This window comes from Corythoichthys intestinalis, chromosome 10 (assembly GCF_030265065.1).
Source record: "Corythoichthys intestinalis isolate RoL2023-P3 chromosome 10, ASM3026506v1, whole genome shotgun sequence".
NCBI classification, from domain to species: Eukaryota; Metazoa; Chordata; class Actinopteri; order Syngnathiformes; family Syngnathidae; genus Corythoichthys; species Corythoichthys intestinalis.
The window spans coordinates 12,910,001-12,929,244 of record NC_080404.1 but is presented as its reverse complement, the minus strand read 5'-3'; the positions used below and the strand labels follow the sequence as shown (position 1 = coordinate 12,929,244).

At 38.7% G+C, this 19,244-nt stretch overlaps 1 protein-coding gene across 3 annotated transcripts in view; it reads left to right on the top strand.

The window, feature by feature from the left end:
* wdr27 (WD repeat domain 27) overlaps positions 1-19,244 on the top strand; it is a 98,531-nt gene that overhangs the window by 46,051 nt on the left and 33,236 nt on the right. For all 3 annotated transcript variants that reach the window (XM_057849057.1, XM_057849054.1, XM_057849056.1), the window contains exons 22-23: positions 13,040-13,142; positions 17,255-17,353. In XM_057849057.1, coding sequence (XP_057705040.1) covers positions 13,040-13,142; positions 17,255-17,353 — 202 coding nt within the window. The remainder of the gene's footprint in view (positions 1-13,039; positions 13,143-17,254; positions 17,354-19,244) is intronic.

Sequence of the window (19,244 nt, the reverse complement as noted above, 5' to 3'; positions counted from 1 at the left end):
ATTCAACATACTGTACATAAGTACTGTATTTGTTTATTATAACAATAAATCAACAAGATGGCATTAACATTATTAACATTCTGTTAAAGCGATCCATGGATAGAAAGACTTGTAGTTCTTAAAAGATAAATGTTAGTACAAGTTATAGAAATGTTATATTAAAACCCCTCCTAATGTTTCGTTTTAATAAAATTTGTAAAATTTTCAATCAAAAAATAAACTAGTAGCTCGCCATTGTTGATGTCAATAATTACACAATGCTCATGGTGCTGAAACCCATCAAATCAGTCGCATCCAAGCGCCAGCAGAGGGCGACAAAACACCAAAAAACACAAGTAACAAGTGGACATGACACTGTGCTGTCATTTTAATCTGTTTGAGTGGGGCATGTGCGTTAAATGCGTCAAATATTTTAACGTGATTAATTAAAAAAATTAATTACCGCCCGTTAACGCGATAAGTTTAACAGCCCTAATGTTAATATAATTTAAAAATGTTCAAATATTGCAGTTTAAATTTCCTAATGAAATCCAGACATTTATTCTGGAAGTTTTCAAAATGTTTCTTTAGTCATTTTTGAAAACAAAGGTTTGAATCGAACTGTGTATCACCTGAACCAATACATATGAAAGTTAGTATAAGTCAATACAGACTTATTTTGCATTGATCATTTAGCCTATCTATTAATTAGGGTCATATTTGTGAGAAACAAAGCCCTGAACCCCGTTGTTTGGTCTTATTAATGTCGCCTCCCCAGCAAAAGTGTACATGCATGTTATGCTGTTAAATCGTCCCTACTAGTCTTGAGACTAAGCCCTTGAATGAATCTGATTTGACTTGACGCGACTCAAAAGATTAAATGCCACCAGGATTAAGTACGTGGCGAGCACATTAAAAAAAAATCTTCATTGACCTAATTTACTTTCCATATGATGAGTTCTCAGGGAGGTTGAACTGTTAAGAATGACCAAAATGTAAAAATTATACTTTATATATTTTTTTAACATACAGCAAATAGTAGGCGTAAATGTACTGTACACCCTGTTATAATATACTTTTGATTTTTAGGAATATTCTATTTGACCTTTTGACCTACATTTTCTGTCCTCACTTTGTTTGGCTGAAAGTGTGGAACCTAAAGGTGACAAACTGAAGCCAAAGTTATAAAACTGACCCCCACAAGTTTGCACTGAAAACACTAGATGGCTACTACAATTTATATTCTTATGTGCCCATCTCTGTGGAAAAAGCTCCAAATTAGACTATGTAACTCTTTTGCATTGCTATAAAGTCCAATCCTTCTGCTCCCAAAAGCAAACGTGTCCCCGTTTACATCACCGTGGTTTTCTTATGGCTACGTAGCTGTTTATCCTAAAATCCCCTGGGTTCTGTGTGCATTATGTGCTTACCGGTACTTTCTCTATAAAACAGCGCTTGACTTTGTACCATCAAATCTCACTAAACATTGAAATGAGTTCTCATGATTATTTTCCAACCACACATTTTCCCAGAAAATTATGGTAAACCACTCTTGAATAATTCATTTGACATTTCTAACCAATTTTAGAAGTTTCAGCAATCTACATAGTTTTTCTTGACGTGGTTTAAGAAATGAAAAGTTACTCGCTGCATTAGTTAGGGTTAAAAAAAAATGTTGCCAGTTAAAACACATCAATCACAGCAACGATTATCCAATGGAAAGCTCTTACCTACAATATTTGCTTAGGTGGTGACTTTTTTTTGGACAGCCAGTGTTTGTATAAATGTTGTTAGAAGCCATCTTCAATCAAAAGTTTAGCATTGAAATGGCAGAACTATACATTATCCAAATGCTTGACTGAATACTCAGGTGCATGAAATAACCCTCTGGGCCACCACTCAAAAAGGATCAGATCTTCCAGCGCAGTCTCCTATACTCAAAAACTAAACAGTCAACACTCGCACAACACCACAGAGTGGGAGGGGTGGGGAGGATGGAATAGGCCATCATCAAGCATCTCCTCCTTTAGTCAAAACACTGATCTACATTTTGACCTAGAAAACCAGGGGAGTTTATATACAGTTATATTGTTGTTTGTCAGTGTTGGTTTTAGCAGGTTTTTCTCGACGTTTTATCCATCCAACAGTCCAATATTAATAATACGATGAATACTGCATAGAACTGGGTCACCTTTTACACCCCATATTTGAAGAATAATGTGTGCAATGTCCTCTTACCAAATAGCAAAGCTATTCAGTGAGGTAAAAGAAATGACTGATTCAAAATTTAAATTGTACTCCCAACAGTTCTCCTTCTGTTTTCCCCATTTTTACTTTTACTTTTTTCCCCAAGTTTTACTAGCTGCCAATTACTCGACGTGTTGTCACTGCTATAATATGTCACTCTACTTCCCATTTTTATCTTTACGCATCTGTTTTCTCTATAGACAGTTTGTAACTGGGTCGCAATGCTGGGAAATACCTTTCTCTAACTGGGCTTGACCTCATGCCTGCATATGTTAGTTGATGGTGCTATTTGATGTTCCCTGGGAGATCTCCGAAGCGATGTTTTTTCAGTTAGTCCTTTTTTGTAGAAATTGATTAATGTTGTTGTTTTTTTTCAGTATAAAGTGAATATGATTGTGTGTTGGTTTTTGACAAGCATTTGTGCATCCATCCAGTGAACGTGAACACGTTATTTTGCGACACATTCAACTAATGAGACCATAGTAGGCTACCAGACTTCTGTATATCATCAGTATGACCTGGTACTACCTTGGAGCAGCTAGCAACCGGGAGTGCTTCAGATCAAAGCAATACAGCCGAGAAGACAAAAAGGTCTGTTTTTTTAAGACAGCCTAGGGCGGCTGGGCTTCTGCAATATCAACCATCATTTTCCAGAAGACAAATTATGTGTCCAGTTTTGGCTATAGGGTGTTTTATTTTTCTTATTTTCCCCTTTTTCACTCTGATGCTCCACTTTTATTTTTGTATGAACTCATGCAACCTGTTCCAATGAACTTTTCCAACACTCTGGTGACAAGTTGTTTTATTTTTGTTTTGTTTTTGTTTTTTTCACTAGAATAACAGATTACATTGGTAGCTCACTGTCAGTTGGTAGATGAATGGCGATTTTACCCTAAATGAATTTGGAGATGATGCTGGTCATACATTCCACTAATACATTTGCACCTGATAAAGGGAAATGTAAGAGTGAAAATAAAGCCTGTAATACAGCACAACATCTCATTTAAATGCATGTAGTTTACACTGACGATATCAATCCTGTGTGGCCACTAAAGGTGGGAATCTTTGGACACAATCAAAGGCTACGATTCACCCCCCCAACACACACACACACACACACACACACGCACACACACACACACACACAGCTATTAGAGGTTTTTAATGTTTCGTACATTAGTTACAAAAATAGTACAAAAATCCTTTGGCTTAAACTACAATTTCAGGAACAAGGTAACAGTTCAAAGCTGCAAATAAAACATTCAAGTCCCTATTCTGTATCAGCAGCTTTAAACTACATTCAATCTTCAACACAATAAATCGTAGCGTTTCGCAGAAATATATTTTTATTCAACTAAAAGTGAACTCCAGTATAAATGAAAGACAATGTGTACTACTACTTCAATGCAAATGGCTCAAAAAAGTGCTTTTGTGATTTTAGTATGTGTAACATGAACATGTAAACATTAACGGGTTTTGCTGAGGTATAAATATTTACAACAACAACAAAAAAAACTTCAAGTCCTTTTGCATCCGATTCTCAACAATATGCAGGACAGATCACGTTTGTTTAGAAGCGGTTGGGATTTTTGCGATGTTCCATTCATTTACAGCACCACTTAGCAGCTCAACCATATTAGCAACTTTGTTCATTGCTCTTTTTTGAAGCACGTGTGCTTTCAGCTTCCACTCATCGGTTATGAAATGGGCTGTTACTGTAACAAACAATTCGGGGGCTACAGATGTCTAGGCATCACAAGTAACCGAGACTCCGTCTACATTCGACAGTGATGACATGATTTCTACTTTCGTCTGCTTTTAGAGAGCTGGGACTGCAGTGTCAGTGAAACGGCGTTGGGATGGGATGACGTACCTCGGCTTGCTTTCAACATTCTTCGAAATCCCCTATTTTCTAGAAAAAAAATTTCTTGTAAAATCCAAAATAATTCCACACGTCTGCTTTTACATTTATGGTAGCAGGTCTGATCTCACGGAGAGTTTGGTTGGTTAGGTCAGCCATGCTTCTATACATGTTTTGTATCTAGCGGCATGTGTTGTGGATGACGTGTACTCACGGTCCGTTCCTCATTGCGTCCCAAAGACCGCGTTGTGTTTTAGTTATGCTTTACTTGGCATATTTAAATAATTGGAATATGGATGTTTGTGAATCGTTCTCAAATCTTCCACGGCCGAATCGCGAATAATCAAGGGAATAATCGGAAATTACACGTACCTTTAGTGGCAACCATGACTAAGCTTGACTAAATTGATTACATGCGTTATATACAGGGGTGCACATAAGTGGTCCGCATGCGCGCATGCGTACTGGACGTAGACAAACGCGCTGGCCCTCAACGGGTTCCATACGCTTTTGCGTACCGATGGCTGACCACTGTATTTGCGGCGGACACGAGAAAATCACTTCTCAGAATTTCAAAGAGGCAGGCCCCACTGAGTAATTTTTTCCGTGTTCCCCCACCCCCGTCAAAAGACAGACAGACGACAGAGACATCGCCGGAGCTACCAGAAAAAAACACTTTTGCTGAAAAGTGGCTGCAGGAGGTACCATGGCTAGAAGCAAATGATGCTCGCACGGAAATGTGGTGCAACATTTGTTGTGAGAATCCCAATGTCGTTAATAATAGCAGCGCATTTTATGTAGGGTCAAAGAATTTTAGCCATTCAAACTTTGAAAAGCACGGAAAAAAAAACAGCATGTGGCAATTAAGCAAACTATCTATATCAAACAGGACCCCACTCACCCTATAGACAAGTGGCGGAAAAAAGTTATTGAAGAACAGTGTTTTTTGCTCGCATTTTACAAAGCTAAACATGCACGTTCAATGAGCTCTTATGAGGAGGACATCCCACTTTTGCAATGGCTTGGAGTTAATGTGAGAGCCGCATAATGCCCTTTATTTTGAATTAGTGCTTTTATGTTTATTTCTTTACATTTCACTTCAAAGTAATGGCAATTTTGTTGTGCCAGTTGATGTTAATCAAGCGTTAATTGTTTATATAATTAATTAAAGGTAATTGGCTCTCAGTAAAGCTTGTCATAATTTTATCGCATCAGGCGGGTCGGCTCTCAAGCTCAATTAGGACCATGTCACATCTCCATGTCCTCCTCTGAGAACATGGGCAAAAAAAATATGTGCACCCCTGGTTATATACAATTGAAACAACACTTAAATATCAAGTGGAAGATTAGTCACAAGAAATTGGGAAAGCCAATGGACATAAATCTGTGTCAATGCCAGGTGGAGGCCTGGTTTGCTTTGCAGTTTTTCAATTTTAAACCCATCTTCAACCACGGATCTTGGAGGGTTCGCGGACAGCTGCACTACCAGCCCCCCCTCAAACTCCTCCGCCCCTGCATCCATCCATTTATTATCCTGTTCCATTCACTCCTTGTCCTGCTCCTGTTTGTATTTCAGCTCTCGCCTTTTCTAACAGATTTTGGGCACGAGGTCTGCCTTGAGTGAAAAGATTTCATTGAATAAAAGTTGTATACAGAATTTGCCAAAAACCAACAGTTCCCCCCAAATTAGCCCAAAACTTTCACATTCGTTTATTACGGGATGCCATTGCAATGTACGTCGTTCCATTTATTTCTAATGGCCAAAATTTCCCCTTCTTCAATGGCAGATAAACATGGGTGGTTGTGATTTTTTTACCAAAAACTTACCATAACAGCCCATTGACATTCAACTGGTGCCCAAGTAAGTCGATGCCATTCACAACCAAGTATGTCGATGTCATTGACAGCCATGTATCTCGATTATATTGATGCCAATGCATTTGGATTCCATTGTCAGCCATGTACATCCATGCCATTGACACCAATGTATGTCCATGCCATTGATGGCCATGTACGTCCATGCCCTTGACGGCCAAATATGCCGATTCTTTTGATGCCAATGTACTTGGATTCCATTGGCTCATATGTAAGTCGATTGTATTGACGGCCATGTATGTCAAAATATCAATAGGAAATGACCTGATATCAACAGGAAGTGACCATGAAATGTGCCCAAATCAACCGGAAGTGAACTGAAATAAACAGGACATGACCCCATGGCATTTACCTGCGATAGCAAAGCTACTAGAGGTGTGCAAAATTTCCGATTCTTAGATTATTCGCGATTCGGCCGTGGAAGATTCGAGAACGATTCACAAACATCCAAATTCCGATTATTGAAATATGCCAAGTAAAGCGGAAGTACAACACACTCAGCGCGCCGCGCGGTCTTCGGGACGGAACGGAGCGGGAGTAGCTAAACATCATGCTTCTCATTACCCGGCCCCTCGGGTAATGCCAACGCTCACCTCACGGCTCTAGCTCAACTCATGCCACGAGATAAAAAAACACAACAACATACCTGACTGCTGCCGAAAAGCTGCTACATGTACAGCTACATAATGTTACGGTAGATATCATTTATATAGGACTAGATGCAATATAGACTCGGTAGCGGTAGCAGCACATCTGCAAAAAGCTAGATGTGGGCTTTAGAAACGGCCGCCATCTTAAAGCAGTAAACTTCCCTGCAAGGCTGTTGTAGCGAACCTTCCAAGCAAACCTAATAACTTTTTATCTAAAATACTCCTAAATCGGTAAAATATTAACTTGAATCTATCTTTAAAATAGTTTTAAAACTTTCACATGTCAAAAGTAGACAAAAGGGAAATAATGGAATAACGGGAGCAACTTTAACAACTTTAACGGTTGATTCACAACATTAAATTAATTGAATGTAGTTTAAAGCTGCTGATACAGAATGGGGACTGGAGTTTTTTTATTTGTTATTTTTGTATATTTGTTTACTGCTATATGTTAACTTGATACTGAAATAGTAGTTTGATTTAGCCTGAGAGTATTTTTGAACAATTTTGGAACTAATGTACAAACATTTAAAAAAAAAAAAAAAAAAAAAGAGAAAAAAAAGGAGGTGAGTGCATCAATAATCGTTTTATAATCGAATCGGAGCCTCTGAATCGTAATCGTAATCGAATCGTTAGGTGCCCAAAGATTCCCACCTCTAAAAGCTACCATCGCAGTTTGTCCAGAAATTGCAGTTTTTAGTTTTTAGCGTTGTCTCTGGATTGCAGTGTGCGATGCTGTCATAAAAAAATTCAATCTGTATGTAATCTGGATTAAGCAATTGCTGTAATTAGAGCACGAGTCACCACATCTGTAGTTTACCCATGCGCCACATTCTTGAAATTCTCATCCATTTTTTTTTTTTACTAAAACCCCATTCTTATTGAATGATATTTGACATTATTGGCTGACAGGTGAGGGGGACAAAAAAGGATTTTTAAAATATTATATATGTGCAGAAAACATTCAGGTGACTTGAATGTCCGCTCTGAGATCCCCAATTTGGCCAAATTTTAATATTGTCCTATTTGCATGTGTGTTGTTTTTCTGGGGGAATACAAATTTTGAACAGGAGGGCATTTTTTGACACCTTAAAAGTAGGTCAAATCAGGTGAGTGAAAAAGACCTCGCAAATGTTCTTTAAGTTTCTCATATTAAAAAAAAAAAAAAAGGTTTTGGACACCCATCCTGGTAGGCTACATAATAAATAATGAACACTTCAACAGGATCCCCCATTGTCTACTCAACTCTTTGATAATCAATATGCATGCACTAAGACATGTTGGTGGATGTACATTTATAAAGGAAATTGGTGTGTGAGTAAATGTAGATTTAATTTAGCCCTGTGTTTTATTTTGGAAATAAACATGGATATATGGGGAGTTAGCTGTATAGTTAATGATAACTTTACTGCATACATTTTTTGATTTGTCTTGATTTTAAGCTGTGCGAAGAAAAAACATTTCCAGGGGGAGTTTAAGGGATTAAATTCCAATGCTATAATATTTTCATTCTTTCAGTGGGCTTTTAAAATGTTTTCAATTATGATTCAAGAATGTGAATGTAAGACTGCTTTGGCTGAGAATAAAAGGCTCCATATGCATAAAGGGCACATACAGTGCCTTGCAAAAGTATTCGGCCCCCTTGAATCTTGCAACCTTTCGCCACATTTCAGGCTTCAAACATAAAGATATAAAATTTTAATTTTTTGTCAAGAATCAACAACAAGTGGGACACAATCGTGAAGTGGAACAACATTTATTGGATAATTTAAACTTTTTTAACAAATAAAAAACTGAAAAGTGGGGCGTGCAATATTACTTTACTTTCAGTGCAGCAAACTCACTCCAGAAGTTCAGTGAGGATCTCTGAATGATCCAATGTTGTCCTAAATGACCGATGATGATAAATAGAATCCACCTGTGTGTAATCAAGTCTCCGTATAAATGCACCTGCTCTGTGATAGTCTCAGGGTTCTGTTTAAAGTGCAGAGAGCATTATGAAAACCAAGGAACACACCAGGCAGGTCCGAGATACTGTTGTGGAGAAGTTTAAAGCCGGATTTGGATACAAAAAGATTTCCCAAGCTTTAAACCTCTCAAGGAGCACTGTGCAAGCCATCATATTGAAATGGAAGGAGCATCAGACCACTGCAAATCTACCAAGACCCGGCCGTCCTTCCAAACTTTCTTATCAAACAAGGAGAAAACTGATCAGAGATGCAGCCAAGAGGCCCATGATCACTCTGGATGAACTGCAGAGGTCTACAGCTGAGGTGGGAGAGTCTGTCCATAGGACAACAATCAGTCGTACACTGCACAAATCTGGCCTTTATGGAAGAGTGGCAAGAAGAAAGCCATTTCTCAAAGATATCCATAAAAAGTCTCGTTTAAAGTTTGCCACAAGCCACCTGGGAGACACACCAAACATGTGGAAGAAGGTGCTCTGGTCAGATGAAACCAAAATCGAACTTTTTGGCCACAATGCAAAACGATATGTTTGGCGTAAAAGCAACACAGCTCATCACCCTGAACACACCATCCCCACTGTCAAACATGGTGGTGGCAGCATCATGGTTTGGGCCTGCTTTTCTTCAGCAGGGACAGGGAAGATGGTTAAAATTGACGGGAAGATGGATGCAGCCAAATACAGGAACATTCTGGAAGAAAACCTGTTGGTATCTGCACAAGACCTGAGACTGGGACGGAGATTTATCTTCCAACAGGACAATGATCCAAAACATAAAGCCAAATCTACAATGGAATGGTTAAAAAATAAACTTATCCATGTGTTAGAATGGCCAAGTCAAAGTCCAGACCTGAATCCAATCGAGAATCTGTGGAAAGAGCTGAAGACTGCTGTTCACAAACACTCTCCATCCAACCTCACTGAGCTCGAGCTGTTTTGCAAGGAAGAATGGGCAAGAATGTCAGTCTCTCGATGTGCAAAACTGATAGAAACATACCCCCAGCGACTTGCAGCTGTAATTGGAGCAAAAGGTGGCGCTACAAAGTATTAACGCAAGGGGGCCGAATAATATTGCACGCCCCACTTTTCAGTTTTTTATTTGTTAAAAAAGTTTAAATTATCCAATAGATGTTGTTCCACTTCACGATTGTGTCCCACTTGTTGTTGATTCTTGACAAAAAAATTAAAGTTCATATCTTTATGTTTGAAGCCTGAAATGTGGCGAAAGGTTGCAAGATTCAAAGCGGCCGAATACTTTTGCAAGGCACTGTATAAATGTGAGTACATAACACTACATCTATTTATTGTATTTACCTTTGAAGCCAAGGACCTAGGCTTTATGATTTAAGCGTCTAATGTATCTAATACAGTACATCGATATCATCCCATCATAAGCAATCCAAACAGCAACAACGGTCGAAAAGATAATGGATAGCACGCTAGTCAGTTAGCCTGCTGTGTCCATAATTCTCGCGCTAGCGTTCGACTGCAATGTACAGTTGTGGTCAAAAGTTTACATACACTTGTGAAGAACATAATGTCATGGCTCTCTTGAGTTTCCAGTTATTTCTACAACTCTGATTTTTCTCCAATAGAGTGATTGGAACAGATACTTCTTTGTCACACAAAACATTCATGAAGTTTGGTTCTTTTATGACTTTATTATGGGTTAACAGAAAAAGTGATCAAATCTGCTGGGTCAAAAATATACATACAGCAACACGAATTAGCAATTTCTTGTGAGTGATTATTGACTTGAACAATCATTGACTTGAACAAGTCAGGAAAGTCACTTGGAGCCATTTCAAAGCAGCTGCAGGTCCCAAGAGCAACAGTGCAAACAATTCTAAGTATAAAGTGCATGGCACTGTTTTGTCACTGCCACGATCAGGAAGAAAACGCAAGCTATCACCTGCTGCTGAGAGAAAATTGGTCAGGAGGGTGAAGATTCAACCGAGAATCACCAAAAAGCAGATCTGCCAAGAATTAGAAGCTGCTGGAACACAGGTGTCAGTGTCCACAGTCAAGCGTGTTTTGCATCTCCATGGACTGAGAGGCTGCCGTGCAAGAAGGAACGGCACCTTAGGGCTTCACTGAAGTTTGCTGCTGATCACATGGACAAAGATAAGACCTTCTGGAGGAAAGTTCTGTGGTCAGACGAAGCAAAAATCGAGCTGTTTGGCCACAATGCCAAGCAATATGTTTGGAGGAGAAAAGGTGAGGCCTATAACCCCAAGTACACCATGCCTACCGTCAAGCAGAGTGGTGGTAGTATTATGCTGTGGGGCTGTTTTGCTGCCAATGGAACTGGTGCTTTACAGAGAGTAAATGGGATAATGAAGAAGTTCAAGATAACCTAACGTCATCTGCCCGAAGATTTGGTCTTGGGCGCAGTTGGGTGTTCCAACAGGACAATGACCCCAAACACACATCAAAAGTGGTAATGGAATGGCTAAATCAGGCTAGAATTAAGGTTTTCGAATGGCCTTCCCTTAAGTCCTTACTTGAACTTGCGGACAATGCTGAAGAAACAAGTCCATGTCAGAAAGCCATCAAATTTAACTGAACTGCACCAATTCTGTCAAGAGGAGTGATCAAAGATTCAACCAGAAGCTTGCCAGAAGCTTGTGGATGGCTACCAAAAGCGCCTAATTGAAGTGAAAATGGCCAAGGGACATGTTACCAAATATTAGCGCTGCTGTATATATATTTTTGACCCAGCAGATTTGATCACTTTTTTCTGTTCACCCATAATAAAGTCATAAAAGAACCAAACTTCATGAATGTTTTTTGTGACAAAAAAGTATCTGTTCCAATCACTCTATCAGAGAAAAATCTGAGTTGTAGAAATAACTGGAAACTCAAGAGAGCTATGACATTATGTTCTTCACTAGTGTATGTAAACTTTTGACCACAACTGTACGTCTTTTTGTGGCTTTCCGGTAACTCAAGGTGCGAGCATTAGCGAGCATCATTAAAAACACCATGATTTTAACGAGATATTATTGTGTATTTACCTTGTTCCGATCCAAAAACTCTGTGTAGGCTGTTTCACCGTGTCAAGACATAGCTGTGAATGGCCACAGCCGGACTTTGTGGGGATATAATGCATGGGTGAAACACGGTAATATAACAAGGGTTGCGATGCGAAAGTCACGGACAAGAAGGAGTGGTCATGTTAGTGCCTCATGGATAGTTAATTCTTCACTTTTAACAGAGATTGCTTGACGGGCATGTCGTTTGACCGCAGAAGGTCAATTCACATTATTGTTTTATGTTTTGTACTCTGTCAATGCAGATAGATGCTGGTATTTAATCATCTATTTTTCATTATTATTTAATATTATATATTATTTCATCCGAATGTTAACTCATTGTCTTTCATTGACAACGATAGACGTCTTATTCATTTTAATGGGAAGAGGTGGCAGTAAATGCCAGCATTGTTCAGCTTGAGTCAAGACTTAATTTTGAGGATTCCTGAAAGCTTTCCTGTGAATTTACATTCTCAAGAATGAGATGGCTGAATTCACAGTGAGTGTGACCTATGACCTCATGTGTGCCAATGAGAAAAAATCTTAAACTTTAACTTTAAAAGAACCTCACAAGAAATTAAGCATTTTAATCTTCAAATAGTCTGCTCGGTGCCTTTAAAAGTATCAATTATATTGTCTGTATCCCCCTCATTCCCCCTAAAAACATAAAAAAATGCTGACCTACTTTCTGCTTGGTTCGATGACTCCAACATGAATGTCAAGGTATGTTCACACTAGATCCGGTTAAGGCTTGGATCTGCCAACGTTTCAGCTCAAATATAGAGAGGCCTTTGCTCAGTGAGCTTTCAGTGCTACATTTCATGCAGTTGCAAAGCAAATGAAACAACTCAGCATGTGGCAAGAAGAGACCATTTGTCATCTGCTCTTTCCTGTGTTTTACTTTCACCACGGCCAACTTTTTCACCACCACAGATTTGGATTTCTTGAAAAGTTAAGAAAATATTGGCTATAGTAGCAGTTAACTTTTTAGCAGATTTTGGACCGAACTGCCATGGTCTTAAAATTCCCTGATGTTATTTATTCTGTAGTGCACAAAGAGCAGCATCTCCACTTACCGGTAAATGACAATCAGGACCTTTACTACCGCTAAAATCTAATACAAAATTCAGCATGTCCATTGATTTATGATCACTTAAAATGATCAGAATTTATAGGTTGTCCATTTGTACGCCGCGAATGGCAGGCAACCAGTTCATGTTATATCCTGATTCCTGCCCATAGTTAACTTGGTGGGGCTCCAGCACCCCCGTGATCCTTGTGCTTGTGAGGATAAGTGGTAGGGAAAATTAATAACTTGACTTTAGATGAAGTAGGGCCATTTTTTCAGGCAGCCATTCATACATTTTATTTTTGTTTCTGTATGATACCCATGAATTATTCACCATTGTATGCATTTCATCCCCAGATGCGTACGGCGTTACGAGAACCATGTCAACCGCTGCCATTCGTGCTCATCTGCCATTTCACCGTGTGGTCGATTCGTAGCGTGTGGCTCAGAAGACAAATGTGTAAGTTGTAGATACGGAAAGTTTTCCGTGTAGCCTTCAACGTGATGATTTAATTGTGAACGAAAATAAGCTAACAAAGCAAGGGAAAAAGAAGACCACAGAGTGCCTGTAAATGAAGTCATTGTAGGTTCTGGATGAACACGTTGAATTACAGAGCAATTAAGACCTGTGTCATCACTGTGTGGTTTTGATTTTCACAACTTATAATTTAATGGCCGATGGGATCGGAATTGTGGCACAACTCAAGAGAGAATCATCGAGACATTACTTTTTCCGATTCATTTTTGTATTAGCACAAAAGACATTTAAAAGTTGAAACTGTAGCATACTTTTCTTACTCATAGTTAGTGTAAAGGGAAAAGCATTACCGTTAACAGTCTATGGTTTGTAATACTTGAAAAACTTCCCTAATTACATTTTTTGCTTTTTTTCCCCATTTTATTTGTATAGTCATATTTGATTATAGTGATATATCTGTAAAAATTCTCACAACACATTTTTTCCATATCATATTTTTTGTCACTGATTGGCTGTGAAAAATCATGACTCTACTGCTTTACAGCGAGGTGTTTGGGGGTCTATTTCGAACACTGAGGGATTTTTTTTTTTTTTGCACTTGACTCAGACATTTGTAATTGGAATCAGACCTTTTTCCGAAGTCCAACTCAACATGAAATAGTGTTGTTAAATTGCTTTTCCAGACAGTGACTTTTACTTGACTTCAAAGTGTCTTGGAAAATGTTCTGCTTTTCCTTATGCTGTTTGTGTGGGTATAAAGTACAGATTGACTAATGTGGGTTTTTCAGGACTGATACCGATACTGATTACTAGTAGTCAGAGGGGCCGATAACCGATTTTTGGAGCCAATATTCATTAGCAGTAAAAGTGTAAAAATTGGCATAAAAAATTAATAATGCAAACACTGAATTTCATTGAAATGCCTAAAGCATGTTTATTGAATCACACAAATAGACAACAATAGCCTGAATTTCCTAAACTAAAAAAAAAATCAATACAATACTACAATACAATACAATACTAGTGCAGGAGAAAGCAGGCAGGAGAGAGAAGGGGCGGCTGCATCTGAGCCGAAATAACCCAGTTTTAATTTGATTTTTTCATATCGGCCAGATATACGTCAAATTTCCAAATATCGGCACCGATAATCGGTTTATCTCTAGTATAAAGCAATGGAAGGAAATAGGCGTTAACTTAAATTTATATTATTAGGGTTTCACAATCTCTGCTGGAATTCAATGATTTTTTTTTTGTTTTGTTTGTATTTCTATGGCATATTGTATGTTGTTATGTAATGAGTTATTGTACATTATATTAATAACAGCTCATATCGATAACTTTGTGGTGAGGGGAAAAAATACCTTTATTAAAAGAAAAAAAAAAATCAAACATGGTAAGCTGTTGCTCACAACTTGAGTTTACTTTTCACCAAATACTTTTTTACTTGTACTTGAGTACATTTGTTGGATGACTACTTTTTCTTGAGTAATATTATTTTGAAGTAAAGCTACTCTGACTTTGGACTACATATAGACCCTTCTGGTCTATATGTAGTTCTCCTTGTCCTTCCTTGTAGTATTACCTCTAAATACATGTCTTAATGTGTACATACTATTACTCCAATATCATTGTTTGCTAAAGTGATTTGTTGGATTTTGTAATATCGTTTATTATACACTGCTGGCCAAAAGTATTGGCACCCTTGAAATTCTGTCAGATAATGCTCAATTTCTCCCAGAAAATGATTGCAATTACAAATGCTGTGGCAGCAATATCTTCATTTATTTCACTTGCAATGAAAAAACATAAAAGAGAATGGGAAAAACAATTAAATTAAAATTAAAATTATCATTTTACACAAAACTCCAAAAATGGGCCAGACAAAAGTATTGGCACCCTTTGAAAAATCATGTGATGCTCCTCTAATTTGTGTAATTAACAGCACCTGTTACTTACCTGTGTCACATAGCAGCTGATGGCAATAACTAAATCACACTTGCAGCCAGTTTAAATGGATTAAAGTTGACTCAACCTCTATCCTGTGTCCTTGTGTGTACAACATTGTGCATGGAGAAAAGAAAGAAGACCAAAGAACTGTCTGAGAACTTGAGAAGCAAAATTGTGAGGAGGCATGGGCAATCTCAAGGCTACAAGTCCATCTCCAAAGACCTGAATGTTCCTGTGTCTACCGTGCGCAGTGTCATCAATAATTGTAAAGCCCATTGCACTGTGGCTAACCTCCCTAGATGTGGACGGAAAAGAAAAATTGACGAGAGATTTCAACGAAAGATTGTGCGGATGGTGGATAAAGAACCTCGACTAACATCCAAACAAGTTCAAGCTGTCCTGCAGTCCGAGGGTACAACAGTGTCAACCCATACTATCCGTCGGCATCTGAATGAAAAGGGTCTCTATGGTAGGATACCCAGGAAGACCCCACTTGTGACCCAGAGACATAAAAAAGCCAGGCTGGAGTTTGCCAAAACTTACCTGAGAAAGCCAAAAATGTTTTGAAAGAATGTTCTCAGGTCAGATGAGACAAGAGTAAAGCTTTTTGGGAAAAGGCATCAACATAGAGTTTACAGGGGGAAAAAACTAGGCCTTCAAAGAAAAGAACACGATCCCCATAGTCAAACATGGCGGAGGTTTCCTGATGTTTTGGGGTTGCTTTGCTTCCTCTGGCACTGGACTGCTTGACCATGGGCATGGCATTATGAAGTCTGAAGACTACCAACAAATTTTGCAACATAATGTAGGGCCCAGTGTGAGAAAGCTGGGTCTTCCTCAGAGGTCATGGGTCTTCCAGCAGGACAATGACCCAAAACACACTTCAAAAAGCACTAGAAAATGGTTTGAGAGAAAGCACTGGAGACTTCTAAAGTGGCAAGCAATTAGTCCAGACCTGAATCCCATAGAACATCTGTGGAGAAATGTCAGTCTAAATGTGGTCTAAAATTCCAGCAGAGCATTGAAAGAAACTTACTTATGGATACTGGAAGCGGTTGTTCACAGTCATTTTGTCTAAAGCTTGTGCTACCAAGTATTAGGCTGAGGGTGCTAATACTTTTGTCTGGCCCATTTTTGGAGTTTTGTGTAAAATGATAATGAATGATTGTTTTTTTTTTTTTTTTTTAATTCTCTTTTGTGTTTTTTCATTGCAAGCAAAATAAATGAAGATATTACTACCAAAGCATTTGTAATTGCAATCGTTTTCTGGGAGAAATTGAGCATTATGGCGGCACGGTGGCTGAGTGGTTAGCACGTCTGCCTCACAGTTCTGAGATCAAGGGTTCAATCCCGGGCTTCGGCCTTCCTGTGTGGAGTTTGCATGTTCTCCCCGTGCCTGCGTGGGTTTCCTCCGGGAACTCCGGTTTCCTCCCACATCCCAAAAACTTGCATGGTAGGCTGATTGAACACTCTAAATTGTCCATAGGTATGAGTGTGTGCGTGAATGGTTGTATGTCTCTTTGTGCCCTGCGATTGGCTGGCAACCAGTTCAGGGTGTCCCCTGCCTACTGCCCGTAGTTAGCTGGGATAGGCTCCAGCACCTCCGCGACCCTCGTGAGGAAAAGCGGCATGGAAAATGAATGAATGAATGAAAATTGAGCATTATCTGACAGAATTCCAGGGGTGCCAATACTTTTGGCCAGAAGTGTAAATAAATAGTGGAATAAATAATATCACAATATGTGTTCGTCTGTCAATGTTCATTTGAAATAGTTGGAAACCTTTATTTATTTATTTATTTATGGGCTAATTAAAAAAAAAATACAGAAAACATTTTTAATTAAATGTTGACTAAAGCTAGACAAAATGAGTCTGGAGTTAATGTCAACAAAAACTAGACGAAGACAAACACATTTTGAGATGAGTAAAATATGACTAAGACTAATAAGTATTATCGCCCAAAAGAGAAAGACCAAGACGAAAATTAAAAGGGCCGCTAAAACAACACTGGTGTAATGGGCTGGGCAAACCAGGTTCGTTGTCAAAATTATGATGAAAAATAATATTCTCAGTGAAATACTTTCCATTTCTGTTGTTCAATGGAGTACTTTAGATATTGGTTTTCATTCCGCTCATCTTCTTTACAGGCTTATGTGTATGACGTAAGAAGCAGCAGCTACCTTCACAAGCTCCAGAGACACTCTGAAACTGTGCTCAGTTTGGCCTTTAACCCTGCAACTCCACAGGTGAGCATGTTCATTCACAGTTTATTAACATCCAAGGGTCCATACAAATAAAATATAAAACATTGGGAGGCTGCCACATGAGATGTACATTTTAATTGTATGGCTTGAACCATGCATTGCCATTTACATAATAGAGTGGAAACTGAAAGAATTACATGCAGTACTCATTACCACAATTGCATAAACAGTATGTGCTGTTCATGGGAATTGTCATCGTCATGGTAACTGTTGCATCAAATGCAAAATAAGTACCAGTGAACATTACCACTAAATTAGCATAACTAACTTAATACTAAGTTCAGATTCTTCTCTGTGGAAAATTTGGTTCATAGCCTCTAGCTGAATAATAGTAAGCCGCACAATGGCAACTTTTTGTCCACTGTCATTACTCCTTCGCAACCGTCACTGTGGGTTCTGTGAGTATTACTGACATCCCGGTTTAACTGTACTGTCTTGCCATCACATATATAATTGTTTACTAGTTATGTGTGTTATCTTTCTTCAAATTGTCCTTCAAAGCTTTTGTTTTCTGAAATATCTGACTCATACATGCAACAATGATCATTTTGTGAGCACCCAGTGTAATTAATAAAGTCCAGGAGAGCGTGCGTGATAAAAGTGGCACATCAAGGGCAGGCTAAAGCGAGTTTTGGGTGTAAGCTGTGCCCTCAGTGAACCCCACCTTCAAGTTCCACAGCCTTTGAGTTCCTCGGATTCTTAATTGACAGACATGTTATTTATGTTGCTCATGCTCATGTGCGCAGTGATTTTATTACCTTCACTTCACATAATTTGTCAACATACAGCTGTGGACAAAAGCTCTGAAAATGATACGAGTATTAGTTTACACAAAGATTGCCACTTCATTGATTTGTCTGATGTTATTATATACTGAAGTATATTTGCAAGCATTTCATAGTTATCAAAGGCTTTTATTGATTATTGCATTAAGTCTCGAGCTTCAATGAGAGAGGTTAATTTTTTGTGAAGAAGGCCTCAGGGCCATGTCCTTTTTAACGTGAGGTTGCTTAACAGCCAAGGGACTTGGCTCACTTACAATTCTGGCTAAGAAAAAATCCATTAATAAAGAATAGTACCACAATATCCTCTAAGAGCAACTTCTCCAAACCATTCTAAACCAGTTGTGTGACGAACAATGCCTAATTTAACAGCAGGATGGAGCGCCTGGCCGATCGGTGAAGGCACTCACCACTGCCCCCGTGTGTAACATGAGTCGGGGTAGTTTTGTGTGATTTTTCATGTTCGAAAGGCAAGGAAGAGATTGGAAGAGTCACTCGGTTCGGCTTAGCATGTAGCCTAGGTCTTTGTCTCCGAGTCCCGGAGGGAAATGACAAGAGCCGTACTAACTCCGGTGGCATAAAATACCATTTGGGAGGTTTAAGGAGTCGGCATTTCTGACTATTATGCAGGAATTTAGCCCTAATGTACTGAATAAATGCATTTTTGACATTTCATATTCCATTTAGCACAACACTGTTATTTGTCATGACCATACAATTTATTTAGCAATAGGGGAAAAAATTCTTAGATACAAAGAATATCGTAAAAATATTGGAGTAGAGAAAAGAAACAATGATGACATTTTACAGTATGCTCTCGTCATCAGATCAGCCTCATGTTTGTCGTCGTTCTGACTCTTCCTCCTCCTCCAAATACGACTCAAACATATACAGTATGGCTGTATGTCACATACTTTCTCAGGATCAACAATATCGTTCGAAAAAGCCACACTTGAATAAGAATCGCTGAAAAACGCTTCCTCCATTGGGCTCAATGCTAAATCCGCTGAAATCACTCATTCGCTGACATCATCATCCAGATGGAGGCGCCAGAGCGCTATAATAACAGGAGCTAAAAGACAGGTTTAAAG